Source organism: Sparus aurata, chromosome 9 (genome assembly GCF_900880675.1).
Source record: "Sparus aurata chromosome 9, fSpaAur1.1, whole genome shotgun sequence".
In the NCBI taxonomy this organism is placed as follows: domain Eukaryota; kingdom Metazoa; phylum Chordata; class Actinopteri; order Spariformes; family Sparidae; genus Sparus; species Sparus aurata.
In genome coordinates this window covers 9,400,486-9,417,307 of record NC_044195.1, presented here as the reverse complement: position 1 = coordinate 9,417,307, position 16,822 = coordinate 9,400,486, and the positions used below count along the sequence as shown (strand labels likewise).

General features: G+C 41.1%; 1 protein-coding gene across 2 annotated transcripts; it reads right to left on the bottom strand.

The window, feature by feature from the left end:
* Nucleotides 1-2,037: 2,037 nt before the first annotated feature.
* cpap (centrosome assembly and centriole elongation protein) lies at nt 2,038-16,730 on the bottom strand. Of its 2 annotated transcripts, none has more exons than XM_030429535.1 (18): nt 16,580-16,730; nt 15,651-16,064; nt 14,811-14,937; nt 14,509-14,653; nt 14,260-14,353; nt 13,209-13,925; nt 12,107-12,965; nt 11,266-11,398; nt 9,855-10,020; nt 8,223-8,354; nt 7,975-8,112; nt 7,528-7,636; nt 6,618-6,772; nt 6,244-6,333; nt 5,421-5,561; nt 4,459-4,543; nt 3,795-3,915; nt 2,038-3,282 (listed from the first exon to the last, which is right to left on the bottom strand). In XM_030429535.1, the coding sequence occupies exons 2-18, from the start codon at nt 16,032-16,034 to the stop codon at nt 3,090-3,092; spliced, it is 3,789 nt and encodes a 1,262-aa protein (XP_030285395.1). In that variant the 5' UTR covers nt 16,035-16,064; nt 16,580-16,730; the 3' UTR covers nt 2,038-3,089. The 2 variants fall into 2 exon arrangements, with proteins under 2 accessions (XP_030285395.1, XP_030285396.1); XM_030429536.1 differs by having other exon boundaries at nt 6,618-6,769.
* Nucleotides 16,731-16,822: the final 92 nt, after the last annotated feature.

Genomic DNA, 16,822 nt, shown 5'->3' with positions numbered 1-16,822 from the left:
TCTAGACTCACTGTGTTTTCTTTGTAAATACATTCTTGAAGCTCAATAAGAATAATAATTTAGAAAAGGTTTAAATTTGACTTCCTGTGGAGTGACACAAGAAGATGGCTGTATATTTTGAGGTTCCAATAAATTGAAATGAGCTCATGTGGTGTATTGTCTATATTATAGCCTTATTGTTTGCAGGACGCATATTACATAAATATTCCTACTGTGCTTGTTAAGTTGTTGCTGATACAACTATACAATGCATACACATTCTTATCAAATGTCCTTATACTGCCTCAGACATTGAGCAAGGCAGGACACAATGACTCTTGCAGATGTTTTATGTGTCCACTTCTATTTGAGCACTTGCACAGAGTCATTGAACTCCTATATTACTGACAAAGTGCCTTGTTTACACTAAATTAAGGGGTCATATTGTGTTAATTTTCAGGTGCATACTTTTATTTTGGGGGTCCTAGTAGAATAGCTTTACATACTTAAATGTTCATTATTTTCTCATGTGGTGCATTGCTGCAGCCTCCCTTTTACACATTGTGTCTTAAACTCCGTTTTTCTACAGAGTGAGCAGCTCAATCATTGGTGAGAGAGGCACATGCACATTATTTAATAAAGGATGTAGCCAATCAGAGGCAGAGTAGGGATGGCCTAAAATAACACATGATCTAAAATAACACTGCTACAGCAGTAGCAACTGTATGTCTGCCAACTGACTGGAGTGTATATATTTACACCTTTCACATAGTGACGCACATAAGTGATGGAAGTAATGGCTCGATTCCACACCAGGCGTTTCAGGTAGTGCACGAGCAGTGATTACTGTATCCCCGTTTGGTGTGGACTGTAGACTTCATTTGGCAGACCTTTTACGTGCACAAAAATGCAACATAACACAGTACAGGAAATGTAAAACCCCAAAAATAATAATATTACCTCTTTAAATGGAACTCTTTAGGAATCAACAATATAGTATCACAGCATAACTTTAACTAAAACACTGAAACACTTTGCAACTTGTATGAAACCATCCAAAAATATGTTGAGAGGTGTTCTACACTCCCTTTAGACTTCAGTGCCAGAATACACGGTTAAGATGATTATCCTACTTAAGCTACTATATTTATCTCTCCTAATGAATATTCCCAAAAACATATGCATTGCCTGGTGCAGGTTGATCTCTAAATTTATCTGGAATAGTAAAAAGCCAAGAGCAGGAGTCAAAATTTTAAGCCAGTGGTGCATGACCCAACATTCAGAGAATGGGCACAGAAAGGAATAACTGCTAAATGTACAGTCAGAATTTTAAATGCTTATAAGATTCAAAGCAAAATGTATGGAACAATCTTTATCAGTACATGCAGTTAAGAGACTACTTTCAAAAAGAGATAAGGGGAAAAACCAGTTGGCACTTCGAATAAGGTGATTGGAGTGATTGTGGATTCATACAAGCAGAAGAAACCTCGGTTCATCTCAGTTTTCAGGATTCAAAGCTCTATATGAAAGCAAATATGGGAAGGGAAGAGTTGGAGACTCAAATTACGACGAAGAATGGTATCAAATTTACAAGACACAATGTACATCCACAACTTCAGTAGTATGGAGGGAATTCTACTGGAAGAATGCTGCTTGCGTGCTGCACAACAACAGTGTCGGAGGCTGTTTGGGCGTATAAAGGCTTACATTTTGCACATTTTCTGGAACTTTTCAAATAAAAGGTTGTGTTGGGTAAATGAAACTACAGTTATAAAATCTATTCTCAGATATGAAATCCCAAATACTTGCCCTTTCATGTATCTGGGAAATATTGTTAATAACTGACACACCCTCAGAGTTAAAGTGGATTGATTCAATAAGAACTGGAAAATAAATAGAACATCTATATGGCTTATGACACAGACTAAATAAATGTGTAATTATAGTATAACAGTAAGAATATTGAAATAACTCCAACAGTTTTTTCTGCTTTGTATCCGACTGTATATCTTACTGTTCGTGTCGTTCATTGTGGTTTAGAACGCTGTGAAAACTCAATTAAACGTGTGGAAAAAAGGTTAAAATTTATTTTACAAAAAATGTACAGTCAGCTAAGAAAATAAATATGTATTTAACATTTTTACAAATTAAAATAGTTGTAAACAAACACTTAAAACAGAAAAACACTGCTGCACAGGTGACATTTTGTTTCTGTTCAGCATTTCTCCTCCCAGGCCTTCACTGAAAATGTAAACAGTGAATATGTGAATATCTAAACAATAGGACTGAATGAGGTCTGGTGGTAGGTAATGGGCCAAAGCACCCTGCTACAAACAAGACTGCCAAACGGAATAAAGAAGGGATTTCATTGCAAACGATGAACACCTTTTAAGACCTGAAATAATCCTACAACCCTTAGATACATTAAAGGTGCCTTGTTGAGTTTTCTTGCAAAGTTTTTGTCCAGGAAAAGTTTTGTTTGTATCTTTGAAGTAAAAAGAATATACTGAATGCATTTCCTTCCTCATAAAACATTGTGAAGCCAGTTTGAGATCCATATTGTTTACATCCATGTCCATGTGCCAGCAGTCCTGCGTTTGTCGACACACTGCTACATTTCATTTATGGCTGTGCAACTTGTGGTTGAGAATACATGTAAGAAGTCTGAATGTTCCTGTGGAGTTTTTAACCACTAGTAGCACTGCAGAGCTCTGCTCTGTCTGTAACTTGTTTTAACTCATCAGTGGTGGTGATGTGCAAATAAAAATAAATGAGTAAATAATTTATGTGAACAGAATTGCATTCAAGACATTTGCCAAACTTCAAGGAGACGTGCTGTGCTTCACTGACTGTAATCTAAAAAGGTGTTAACAACAAATCAGCTGCCATACAGATGGACGTAGCGTAGGTGTAGCAGCGGAGGTGTGTCCATCTGGAGAGTGATTTTAAAAACCCTGCATACCAACACAGGTGAAAACATTAGGGGGGAGCAAGAGAGACACTTGATTCTAGTCTGACTTGTTTGAGACTTTTGGCAAGTCTTTGGAAATCATAGTTCAGAAATCAGCCTTAGGATCCTGAAATCTTTAATTTGCTGTGAGACACCGTCTCTAAGGTCTGTTGTCCACGATGACGTTGCCATCTTTGTCTTTGATCCTGAGTCGTCCGTTGGGGTAGTGCGTTTCCTGCTTGCCGTCAGCGTAGACCGTCTTCACGGTGCCATCTGGATACTCCCTCCTCTTGTAGTCGGCCGTGTGGATCTCCTTCTGGCCTGTGTTGAAAAGGATCTCCTTGGTGCCGTCCCTGAGAGAGGCAGCACAAAGTCACACCCAGTTAGTTTTCATTCAAGGTGAGACTTGAACATAGAAATAAACTCAATGTGTTATCAGCTTAACAGTCCTACTACATAAAGGTGTCTTCTTTTTTTTTCTCTGATTTTTGTGGAATATTTGAAGGATAAGTTCTTGGAAATTTAGGGAGTAAATGTCCCTGTGGTGTGACAACTCGGCAATCTTAAACATGACAAACAGCTGCAAGTAGACAAAGCCTTTATGTAAAGAGTGACAGGCCAAACAGACCGGACAACTGGACCATTTTGTAACAGTATCATAAGCTTATCACATCGGTTTAATTTCACCACTATTCGTCTCTGCCAGCAGGAAGCCGCAAAACTGGACCATAGTGAGCAGCTTTAAATAAAAAGTATCGTGTTTCCTCAACAGCTGATGTACAGTACAGTTCTCCCCCTAGACGTTTGGTGGATTTGGATTTGGCAAGAGGCAGAAAGACGAGCCAGCGCTGTGGTCTCTACTTACGGGTTGACCTGTATGATGGTGCCATCTGTCAGCACGCTCTCCTCTCTGCCGTTGGGAAACAGGTTCTTGACCGTCTGGTCTGGGAAGGTGATTTCCTTACGGCCGTCTGAGAAATGCTTTTCTGGAGCAGAAATGTAACAAAGTGTAACGTACCATACAGTGCCATCATAACCGTGCAGCAATCATCTTTTGTTTTTTGACTTCATTTTCAGTGTAGTTCATTTACAAGTGAAGCCAGGACATATAAAGTCTTTGTTTTTCCAACCACTTGTCAACTGGATTAATAAAGTGAAATAAAAACAACCTGATAACTGCACTGTGACAAACTCCAGTGATGAGAGTAACTTCAGAACAGTTCAGGTACAAGAACTTGATTTACTCTCATGTTATCCTTCTTGCTATACTTCTACTACTGAGAGGGAAGAGGGAACTTTGACCTGTTTATTTGAAAGCGGTATTTACTTCGCATTTTCAAATATCAAAACAAAATATAATCAAAAAATTACTTTAAATTTACTTAAGTAGAAGGTCTGAGTTCTTATCCCACCGCTGCCAAAATGACTCCTTATTTATTATGTGACACACAATAAGAACCCTCTCAGTGTCAAATACTATCCATGATCACATTTTACAGATGTGCTCTCGAGTGAGCATCTGCTCTTACCCGTCTGGTTGTTGGGGAAGTGCAGCACCTCCATCCCATCTGGGTAGGTGATGTGTGTCGTCTGGGCTTCAGCGTAGTAGTAGATCTGAGCACAGGGAGTAGAGTCGTGTTACAAGTGTCACCAGCAGATACTCTCAGATGTCTAACAGGTGTTACGGAGACCGCTCAAATTCAACTGTGATCTCTCAAATTCAAAGTTTTGATTTACAAGTTAAAAGTACAATTTAAGATGAACTCAAGGTCCACATAAACGTCGCAGCCAGGAGTTTTTATTTATAGACTTGCAACATTTTCTTCATTAACACTGAAAATAAGTTTCCAGAATAATTAAGCCTCATTGGAAAATGTAAAACATGTTCTCTACGTAAGGCAATTAATCTTTATTTCAAGACTAATGACACCTGCTGCCCTTTAAGCACAACAATTTATTTTGACAAGGTGCCCTCAATCACTTCAAAAGAACAAATCCATTTCCTGCAAAGAGTCTTTTTAGCTCATATGAATAATGGTAAATAATAATATTTTAATTATTTACGCAAGTAACATATTTGTGTTCAAATCTCAGCAAAGACAGTTGGTGGTGAACACTCTGAACCCCAGCTGGGTTCAGGCGCAGGAGAAAACAATGAAGACCTTGAAGGTGGATCATTGCATCATCGTCATTTTTTTTGTTTTGGTGGGAGCTTGCTGACCACATCTGGTTCTCCTGTGTTTAAATCTCAACCAAGAAAATCTAAATCTAACAAGGTTAGTCAGACACCCCCTCTCCTCCTCCAACAGTTCCACCTCTGAGCGGGGTGCATCATGTCCAGCGGCTCCCAGGAACACAGTGAATGTTTTTAACTATCAAAAAGCTCACTCAGCAAACGTTCCCCGGCTCACTGTACCACTACACACTCTCACTTATTTGTCTGGATATGAAGGCTGAATGCAGTTTTTTGGGCAAAATGTAAACGTCTCACCACTCTCTGGTCAGCTGTGATCTGCTTGGTGTCTCCGTTGAAGAAGGTGACTTTGACCGTCAGTCCGTCTGCTGACACCTCCTTCCTGGTCCCGTTGGGGAAGGTAATAAGACGATCACCGCCGGCCAGAACCTTCTCTATCTGGAAGGATCACGACCAGGTTTTATCAGCAGTCTACTCATCAATAACACCAAACAAACTCACTGACAAAATGGTGTTAATATGAAGTTGTTCTGATACAGCTACTGGCATTTCAACATCTTTTACAAAGTTGAAAACTCTTCCACTGGAGAGCCAGAATGAAAGTTCTTCAGACATCTTTTCAATGTTTACTACTGATGTCCAAGTGACATCCTCACAGGGTTAAAAATTAAAGTCAGCTCAGGTCGGCTATTTATTAGCTTTGTTAAATATCTTGTTTTGGTAATCTTAATTTGGAACATTAGCCTGCTTGAACCAGGAGTTCGAAACCTGCCTGTGGTTTTTTTCTGCATGGAGTAAAATCCAACTCTCATAAAAACTTTCATGCTGACTGACCAGTGGAAGCCTTGACAAAGTCAGCAGAGACCTGGAGTTTAAGTCGTTGGGATATGTTTTCACTCAGTGGGAATAAAGTGAAAGGCCCAAAACCAACACTAAATGTATTCGACAAGATTTTCTGTACATTTGAAGCCTGATAAATCTTATTCTAGTGCTCCACTAATGCCGACAAACCATCAGTGAGCCACACTGTTGCTCTGGGGGACATGTTCCTTTACTGCCATGAGCAAACACACTATAGAATATTTTGACTGAGTCCAATGACATCGTTCCACTTTCTCACCTTCCCATCAGGATGCGTGATAACCTCCTGAGCTTCTTCTGCCTCTTCAGCCTCACTGCACTCTGGTTCTTTTGGCGGTGAATCTCTTTTCTACAATTATAATATGTCAAACAAACAGCAAAGAATTAAAGATGGCTGGAGTGACTGAGCCCTGAAAGACAGCAGCATGTCCAGTCTCCAGCAGCACTCTGGCTTGAACAGAATAAGAAGGTAAATAAACATGGTGACTGGCTGAACCGACTGTCAACAGACTCTGAACAGGATCTTGAGCTGTAAATTAGCTTCAGCTAGTTTTCCAGTACAGATTACATCTATAATAAATATGTATAGATTTGTTACACCAGAGAGAGAACAGCACTAAAAACATTTCTCACCGGAGAGCAGTTGTGCGAGTGTTCTTGGTTTGGAGATTTGTTCTGACTCTTGCTGGCGGGGGTCGACCTCTCCTCTGTCTTCCTGTCAGGCAATGAGGATGAAGAGGAGGCTGAGGAGAAGGAGCCTGGCCTCCTAAGGCTGCTCTTTATCCCTGCTGACAGTCCACACAAAACAGAAAAAAAATTATCATTCTCAACTATTACAACATTGGTTCCAACATCAAACTTTTATAAATCAAGGATTGATTGAGAGAAACTTCAGGACACACTGAACACAACATAAAGGAACCCATTCCTAAAATCAGGAGGACTTATTTCCACAAACATTATAAAATTGGCCATTTTCTACCTGTCAAAAAATGTTTTAACTTGCAGTAAAAAAAAAAAATGCAGTAATTTCAACACTGACATATTATCAAAGAGTAAAGAGTTACCAAAATAACTCATCTATCGAATAAAGAGTAACATTATCATTCATTTGGAGTGGTGTCCAGCCCAACCACCTGTCCAGTCCTATAATCTCCTTTTACTCCCTTTCTGGTCTCATATCTGTCTCGTTAGCTGTCAAATGCTACACAATGCTTTTGCTACTGAACAAAGCTTCACACTGCAGTGAAAAGTGACCCCCGCCCCCAAGAGCAGTGAGAGTGAACCAAAATGGTGAAGTGGTGAGCTGGAAAATCAAAATGTATGAGCTGAAAGTCACTATGATGTTCCATAAAGCTGAGGGGAACTAATGAGTTGGATCTTCACTACATGCAACCCCTTTTACATTCAAGAGTGTGATTATGTGATGTCTTGTTAAAATATTCACGATAGGTACTTCAAAGTATGCAAAAACCTATAACTCCCAAAACCATGTGTCCATTATTTTAAGCAGTAGAAATCTCCTTGTGAATTTAAACTGTACCTGAAGCAGCCTGACTTCTCTCCCTGGAGCCTCTTCTAGTGGCTGCAGCAGCGCTGCTCTGTGGAGGGCTGCTGCTGATTGTGCTGCATCCTCTGGAGTCAAGTGGACTCTGAGAACAACGACAGAGAACTAGTGATTTCATTATTATACAAAGATGCAAAAAAAAATCTGAAGAGAGATACTGAAGTGACATTTGGTCAATGAAAGACTGGGAACTACCAAAGAGACATCATGAATTGTGTGAAAGTGAGAAGATAACATAAATAACTATGATGGACCCATTACTCTTCCCACAATGTCCAAGTCGTACTTGTTTGAAATGTCTGATTTCAGTTTCAGTACAATCAGTTAAGACGGAGCATATTTATTTTTGTTATCGTACAATTGAGAACAATTGTGACTCAGAGAAGGTGAATATAACAAATAAAAAATATAATACATGCTCACAGCAAATTTCACTCCTTTGGTCACAGCTGACACACTGTTCTCAAACATTCTGGGACTGTCCTTGGGTTCTTTGTCCTTCTCTGCACTGACAGGGTTTTTCTTCCAGGCACTGATGCGGAGCTTTTCCATCATTTGAATCTGGAATTAAAAGAGAAGGTGTGCTTAGAAACTCAACAGATGCACGACCAGATAATGCAAACAGGTGTGAATGGGGTGAAAGGGTCAAAGGTCAGAGGTCAGGTGGGTACCTCGCCTTGGAGAGAAGTGTTCTCCTGCCTGAGGGAGTCGATCTGTTGCCTCAGTCGGCTCTGTGTGGAAGCCCAGCGACTCTCCTTCCCCCTCACCTCTTCCTGCAGGGAGAGCAGCTGCTGCTTCAACGCCTGGCAGAGGACAAGCACAGATTCAAGGGGAGTTCAACCTTTTTCAAGATTTCACAGATAGTAGCTTCTTTTTGTGGTCAGCTACTTTTTAGGTAATCACACAAGTACAATTAGGGCTGGGCGATACATCGGTAAAGTCGATAAATTTCGAGTTTGTGGTTTGGGACGATTCTAAAAAATTTAAATCGATTTTCTCTTTAATTTGCCCCGCGGCCGCTCCTCATGGGCTCCCGTAGTTCATCTCCAGCATTGACTTTCCACAGAGAAACAAACACAACAACATGGCAGCAAGCCAAGAGTTCATTCCTAAAAAGGCACTGTCTGGTTAGTAGCCTGGTTTTGTGCCATCGGACCATCTCAAACAGACGCATGTATCACAGTGGGACATTTGTTCACTACGAGATGTACTGGAGTGTGGCAGCCCACAAGCCCCTGCTATAAAGCAGTCAACATAAGCAAAAATCATTTAATCACTGTGTCTCGTATGAGAAGAAAGGGTCCTAGCGGACAGCTTTTACAGATGCAGTCACGTTGCATATTGCTAAAGATTTGGTGCTCGTATATACAGTGGAAAAGCCGGAGGTTCATCCACATGCTGAAAACTTTCTACCCCAGGTTTGTGATATGGTTTTGTGCTACGAAGCTAAAATGTGTAAAAAAAAAAAAAAAAAAAAGACAGCAAGCACACACCTCATGTCCTGTACATCTACCAACATGTGATACTATGCAGTGCATGCAGATGTTTAATTTAGTTTACATATCTTCAGGGATACAAAATACTGTTTGTAAACAAAAGGCACCTGTTGCAAAAAAAGAATTTGATGAAAATTATGTTCACTCTTTATCAATCCAAATGGGGAAACTGATCTGATTTTATAAAAACATGCAATCTGACAAGTTAAATTTATGTTTACAAAAGCATTTTATCCAAAAGAGACACATTTTATTTCAAGTGAGTTTGAAGGTGCACTGTTTAAAATGGCAATTTGTTTTATTTGTGCCCAATAAAAGCATTAAAATGAAAGCAATGCTTTTAATAATTTCTTTGTCATTTGTAGTTTGTTTTTGAGAAGGAAAAAATAATTAATTCAAATCGTAAATCGAGTTTGGTGTGAAAAAAATCGGAGATTCAATTTTTGGCCATTTTGCCCCGCCCAAAGTACAATAAAGAAGTTTTTAGGAAAACAATTCCCAAAAAGAGGTAAAAAGTCTGTACTGTAGAACTCACTGTAAACACTGTAATGTAAAACTGGAACCTTGTTAATGATCTTATATGAATTATTAGCAACTAAACAATATTGCAATTCTGATCCATACCAATACCTAGTAGCAATACTATAAACTGAAATTAATTTTTGAGTCAACTGATCATCGAATGCTTTCACATTGTGTGCACATTTATGTTATTCTAAATAATTCACTGGTTTTATCATTCCCGGTTATTAAAATATACATTGCTGATATCAGCATCTCATCTTGCGAGTTTTGATCCTGGGTCACCTGAATCTCTTCTCGTTCCTTCTTGTCGGGGATGGCTCTGGCGGCTGACGCATGCTTCTCAAACAATTTGCGCTCCTTCTGCAGCTTCCTGTTCTCCTCCTTCTTGTACTCCTCAAACTTGGCCAGCTCCTCTGCTTTCATCTGCTCAAACTCCAAAAGCTCTTTCCTACAAAAACAACGATAAAGCAGACATCAATCAAACAGCCCAGTAGACACAAACCCATAAATCATCAAAATATCTGTTCCCAAAACTGGACATGATTAAAGAGAATAAAGAAGTGCATGTTTCAACAGAGTCACCCAAGTGATCATCTTTCAGAGTCCCTTGACTGGTCCGGATGTGCATTGTATTAATATGTAATGAGGCGCGCGTTGATTGGCCGCAGGAAGGACAGAGCCGGAATCGGAGGCTAGTCTGCATGCACACAGACTCCAAAACATAAACAGCCCGCTGTCATGGCGCACACACTAAATGACGAACCTTACGGAATTCAGGCATTTATGTACGAGCCGGAGTCGGAAACCGAACGAGAGAGTGAACAGGCACTTACGGTGGAAGAGACACGTTTACAGCAGGATGTCTCTGAATGGTAAATTCTTTTTTTTTTCCTTCTTACTTTTCACACTCGTGTTTTACATGTAAGACCTGAGTTTTAATGCTGGCGGTGACGATGTATGGCGTGAAAATGACAGAGAAATAAGCAGAAAAGTCTGGCTGAGGACGGCTGTGAGCCGATGCTTATGCAAGTAGCCTCCTGTGGTAACGTCACCACAGGAGCAGAGTTAAAATCTCGTGCTTTAGGAACGCGCACTATTGTGCGCTATTCCTGTTCGGAAAAAGAGCCAAAGCGAAAAAAATGAGCCACTTTCAAACTCCAGCTTTTCAGGCAAGTTTCAACTGAGGTCCAACACCAATATGCATGATTTAACGAGAGATATTGAGATTTCCGGGTGATGACTCCTTTAAAAACAAAACACAAAAAAGACAACGTTTGTGACCAGTTTTTGTGTACCATATATTTTTGTCAAATTCTATTGTGTAAGCAAACTATTACAAAGTTAATGATCTGTAGAATGCTGGCACAACTCATTCAGAAATGTCAGAACCTTTGAACCTGACCTGGAACAAAATTGTATGCTTGTCCAAGGACGAATCTTAAAAGATGTATTTAGGATTGCCACAATTGGTAACTCCAGTTTGATTTTGATTTATAAAGGATCGCCTCACCTCAGCGTAAAACCGGCACACATAAAATAAAAAAATAAAAAATATATAGAAAATCTAAAACAGCATCAAACAGGAAGTTACCTGTTTTGAAAGTACATTAAAAGGGTGTTAAACGACATTATTTAAAAAAAAAATATCCACAACGAAAAACACACACACACAAAGTGTAAACAGATGTATCACCTGAGATTTTCCTGGTTTTTCTCATTCTCCTGTCTGAGTTTGGCGAGCGCAGCATTCTCCTTCTTAAATCTCTCGATCTCAATCTCCAGCTCAACCAGTCTCTCCCTCAGCAGTGTAGACTGGACCTGCTGGCCTGTGGACAAGGACATACCCAAATTCACACATTACCTCAAGTCTGTTTCACACTCTGCTGTGGCAAAAATCACCAGTCAGCAAAATGATTCTTCTCACAATCCTTTGAGATATGGCCTCAAGGCTCAAAACAATTCATAAGTGTTGTTTTCTGGGATTAGGTAGTTTCAGATTAAATATACTTTACATGGCACAATAGTGACAGTTCATTAGAATCTGAGATACTCTAAAGATACTCAAGGTATTGTTGTACTGAGTTTCTGTAAACTTTAAACCACAAAGAAAAAGAAGAAGAAAGAAGGTGTTAACATGTTTGTTGGAATCATTAGTTGATCAACAAAAAATCATTTTGATCTATGATTAACTCTACAAGTAATTTAGCAGTCAAAAATGCTAACATTCACTGGCATCAGCTCCCTAGATGTAAGAATTACTTAAACACAAATTAAAATATCAATACCTGCCTCAAAATCCACCATCAGTATGGCTGTATTGTAAACTGAATATCTTTAAACCTGAATAATCCACTAACTGAAGAATAATAACAACCACCTTAATAATGAAAGCAAGAGGAAGTATCATTATGTTTTCATGTCTCAGTGAAAAATCTTATTCATGTGTGAACAGCCACAAAAAAGTGCTTTCTGTCTGAGAATAAAACTACTGGTGGAGGCTATGACCTTCAAAAGACTACATGTGTTTGTCTCACCTGTCTCCACCTCTGGTTTTTTGGACTCAGCAGCAGCCGGAGCTGCAGGGGCAGCAGGAGGCGGAGGAAGAGGTGCACTCTGGGTCTTCGGCTTTAGGGAGGGGAACAATCTTGTCATGAGCTGGGAGGCCGGAGGAGCAGGAGGATCTGGCTCCTGATTATCTGAAACAATAACTGTGCCCTTATCCAGCTCCACAACTTTGCTTGTTGCCACTTTCCTCGATAGAGTCCGCTCTGGTGGTGAGATTCCACTGGCTGTTGCCCTTGAAACTGGATAAACTCCTCTACTGTTACTGGCTTTGCCGACAGTGTCTTCCAGGTCATTCCACGTGTCATTGTCATCAAACACAACTCTACCCTGCTGCCCGTCTTTGTCCTCCAGCAGAGTGGACTCGTCAGCCGCGCTGAGGATGCTGTCACTCTCCCTTTCATCAACTCCTGTCACATCTGAAGCTGAATCCCTGAAACTGTCCTCATCCTGATACGACCGTTTGTCGTATGGCGGGTCAGACTGTGCAGGAAAGCTTCTGAGATACAAATGTGGCTTGACCGCCACTTCCTGGTCTTCAGATTCCGAGCCACTTAAAGAAGACAGATCAGAGTTCAGGTGCTCGACTTCCCTCCCACTGTCCTGTTCCTCCTTATCACCAATGCTCACTTTGTTCTTACGTGTATTGTCTCTGGTCGTCATCACAAATGCTTCTGAGTTCATGGACCTGATTTTACATGCCACATCACCAATACTACCAACACTACTGCACCTCTGACGTGAAACTTTGGGAGGTGACTTAATGGGAGTGGAGGAAAGCCGCCGTGGATGGTGCCCCCTGGCAGTCTGCAGCCGGTCCATCTGAAGAACCTGCAAGTACAAAACAGAGTCTTTAAAACCACACAGTTACATTCAACAGGTAGAATATAATGGGATGATCCTGGAAACAAAAATCCACACAATCAGGTCTGTAACTACTGAAAATTCTATTTATCTTTTCTTTATTCAAGACCAATTGGTTGTTTTCTGCAATCCCGGAATTCCAACTCAGACAACATGCTTGTACAATTAAGTTTTTATGCAAATACTTGCTTCATGAGTTGAATAAAGCACCTTTATGACAAAGGAGGAGTTGGATGAGAATGACAGCTCCTCGGCAGCTTGCTCCAGCAGCTCAAACTCTCCCAGCTCCATGCTTTCCAACTGCCGGTCACACTCCCAGCGCTGGAGCTTCTCCTGGAATGACGACTCAAACGAATTCTGTGGAACTCCTGTCTCTTTAGCCGCATCATTTTCAACCTTCTCCGGCCCTCTTCCAATGCCCACCTGTTTGGTCACAGGGTCGGGCTGTGTGCTGTAACAAGGGTTCCTTGCAGCCTGAGCTGACTGAGCCACTTTCCTATTATTCTGCTCCTTTACTTGCCCCATTTGATGTTGTTTGGTTCGCCCACCTCCTGGCTCAGTTTGAATCAGCTCTGATCCTTCTGTGTTATGCCTTTGATGACTCCCCAAAACTCTTGTCCGAGCTGTCTTACTCTCAACTCTAATATCCTGAGGAGGCGGACTGAGACCTTTCTGCCGGTTCTCCTTGTTGAGTGTGGCAGTTTTCCGTTGGATAGGAAGCCGCTGGACAGCGTTTGTGCTCCCTCTCTGGATAGATGCAGGTTCTGAGTTGCTGCGAGACATTCCTCTGGCCTGGACTTGTGGCTTCGGGTCCTTTTTCACCTCTGTTTTTGGCAACAAGGCTTGACGATTGTTGGTGAATCTTGAGAGACCCTCGCCTCGCCTCAGAAAGGCCCGCTTGGCAACAGCTTTAGCTCCATCTTGGCTCTGTTCAGGTGAGGAGACATAATGTGAATAAAATGTGAATTTGGATATTTGCTGCATTCAAAAAAAGCATTTTAGCAACTTTATAGAGTAACACCACAAAGCTTCCTGCAATGCACCAATATGGAGACGCTCTGCTTGCAATTACATTATCATGTTACAATATCACCACGCTATAAATCAAATGAATGGCTCATAATTAAAGGTTCTGCTTTATTTCGAATTTTGACTTTCAAACTCTCTAGCTTTGAACACTGTATACAGTGTTACCGTACTGACTGATTTTTTTTTATTTTTTTTTACTGTTTATATGGAGGCCATTGTTAAATTTTCTGACCTGCTGTTGCTGGGCAGACTTCAGCCTCTGCTCCTCCAGCCTCAGCTGCTCCTCCAACAACTCCTCAAACGTCTTCTTCTGACCCTCAATAGGTCTGGAAAGCAAACAAAGCAAACGTATGCAGACAAGTTTGTCAAGAAATACAGTCATACAAAGACCTTCGTAGGTGCTTGTTGCATGGTTTGCTTAGTTCATCTCTTCTTGAGAGTCTCTTTTTAATGCTTAAAAAAATTTCATAAAAGTATTTACCTGTCAGAGAAGACTGCATCTTCTTTTCTGCTGTTGTCCTCAGTCAGACTCACACCATTGCTTGGTATAAACGTGTCATCATGTTCATGAAAATGGCTGGGATCGACACTCTGTTCCTGATCATCTTCTCTGGAGTTCCACGTGCCTGTAGGAAACATACAACATTAGAAGTTCACCCAGAACAGATTTATTTTCCCAATCATGTCAACAATCTGGTGGAACTAATGGTAGCCTTTGCTGGCTGCTGTACAACTCTACTTTACATTTGCAGTTATTCTAGTAATTTCGCTTTTTTTTTTTACCTCCTGTGCAGTCCTGTGATCCATTCATCATTCCCAGCAGCCTCTGCTGCTCCTCCTGCAGACGCAGCAGCTCCTCCAGCTGATGGGATTTAAGCTGTTCCTGCATATGCTGCTGCCACTGTCTCAACTGCACGAACATACAATATTAGATTTTACCTCACAATACAGCAAGACTCTTCCTTTTTCCTATATTTGTGGCTGCCCACCGCTAGGGTACACTACACATACTCTTAAGATGACATATTAAATGTGCTAACTGACTCGAATGCACTCACACTTCAGACACTGTTTGAGTCATTACGGACATAAATAGCCTTCAGGGAATAACACTAAGAGTAGCAGGAAGAGCACAAGGTGTGTGTGTGTGTGTGTGTGTGTGTGTGTGTGTGTGTGAGTAAGTGAGTGTGAATGAGATGAGGGTATTAAGCAAACAGGAACAGCTGATTTAATCAACGCTGGAGTCACACAAAACAATTTTCAGTACATCAACAGATGACATTAATGATGAATACATTGCTGCAGGCCTGTTTCCATTTGGTTTGATGTATTGAGCTGTTTAACTGGGCATACTGATTAAAATAATTAAAGGTGTTCTCTAAGCCACAGACCACGACAGCTAGAAGATTTGATAGAATATATCATAATATCTGCTTAGGTATGGAAACATTAAATTGTAAGGCAGATGTGTATCCCGTCAGATTACATGGAAGTGGGAAGAGCTGTCTATTTCAGCTGGTGTGGTCAGGTATCTCAGGTACTTGTTCGGGAGAATCCTTACTGAAAACAGATTTTCTGTATTAATTTTCACAGCCAGATTGTAAAATGTGCTAATTGTCCTACCTGTTCCAGCTTCATTCTTACAGGCAGATCATCGGACTTGCTTGCCATCTCTTCCAAACTCTCCAGCTCTCCATCTAGATTTCTCGGGGACTCGGAGAACTGACCGTTCACTGGCCTATCAGTCCCAGCCCTCTCTCCTCCACGTAATCGGCCATGTCCATCCACATCGATGCAGCTGCTGTCTGCGGAGGCGGGCAGAGGGCTGAAGTCTGAGGCAAAGGAGTCGTCTGGCTCCAGTGACGGGGATTCCACAGCCGAGGTGTTCCGGAAGGAGCCAGCCAAGTCCAGACCAGGGTTGAGGATAACCCCGGCTCTGGTGCTACTTGGCATCCACCGCGCCAAGAAGTCTGCCTGGGAGAAGTGAAGCCCGGCTGGAGATGACATGTTGACCGCACTGACTCAGGCCGCGGCTCCCTAATCCGGGATTTGCGAGAACAGATTATGGTTACCGTTACAGGTTAAATGTTAATCGCAGCGTGAATAAAGATCCAAGAAAACTATATATAGAAGCCGGTTTAAGCTGAAGTAACATTATCTTATTTTCTAAGAAAGGTTACCTGGCTCGGACCGGTTAAATGTGACACCTTGACATGTCACGAGACATTAATGTCGGTTTTAAATGAGCGTTTGTTTGGTTAGCAACAGTTCACTAAATCACAGGGGCTTCTGAAAACAGCCTGACTGAATCATTGACAGCGCGACAACATTCAACACATGGAGTTTACTATATAATATAGTTAGACACGTTGGTGTCGTCCATCGGGTTTAAATGCCATTTAAAATGTTGGCTACTTTGGTGATACCTGCCTGTTGTTAGCAGGCTGCGTTTTACTTGAGACAGAATAAAGTTTTTTATAGGCGTTACACTGTAGTGACGAGGCACACAAGTTAGGAACATTTGTAAAAGTGTCATAACACATGTGAATTACCTGTAACATGGGCGAAAAGCAGTGTTGCTGGGGCGATAGCGAGCCTTAGACAACCATAACAGACAAAAGTTTCGAAGCCTGCCGCCATATCAAAACAAAGCCCGCGAGAGTAAAGCAAACCGACAAATCACTTGATGCATTCTGGGTAATGCAGTTCACATGGGTTTTAAACCATCGGTTTCGCGGACTTATTTTAAATGTGGCTCTTTGTGTCATATAATATAACGAATATAATAGTTAATG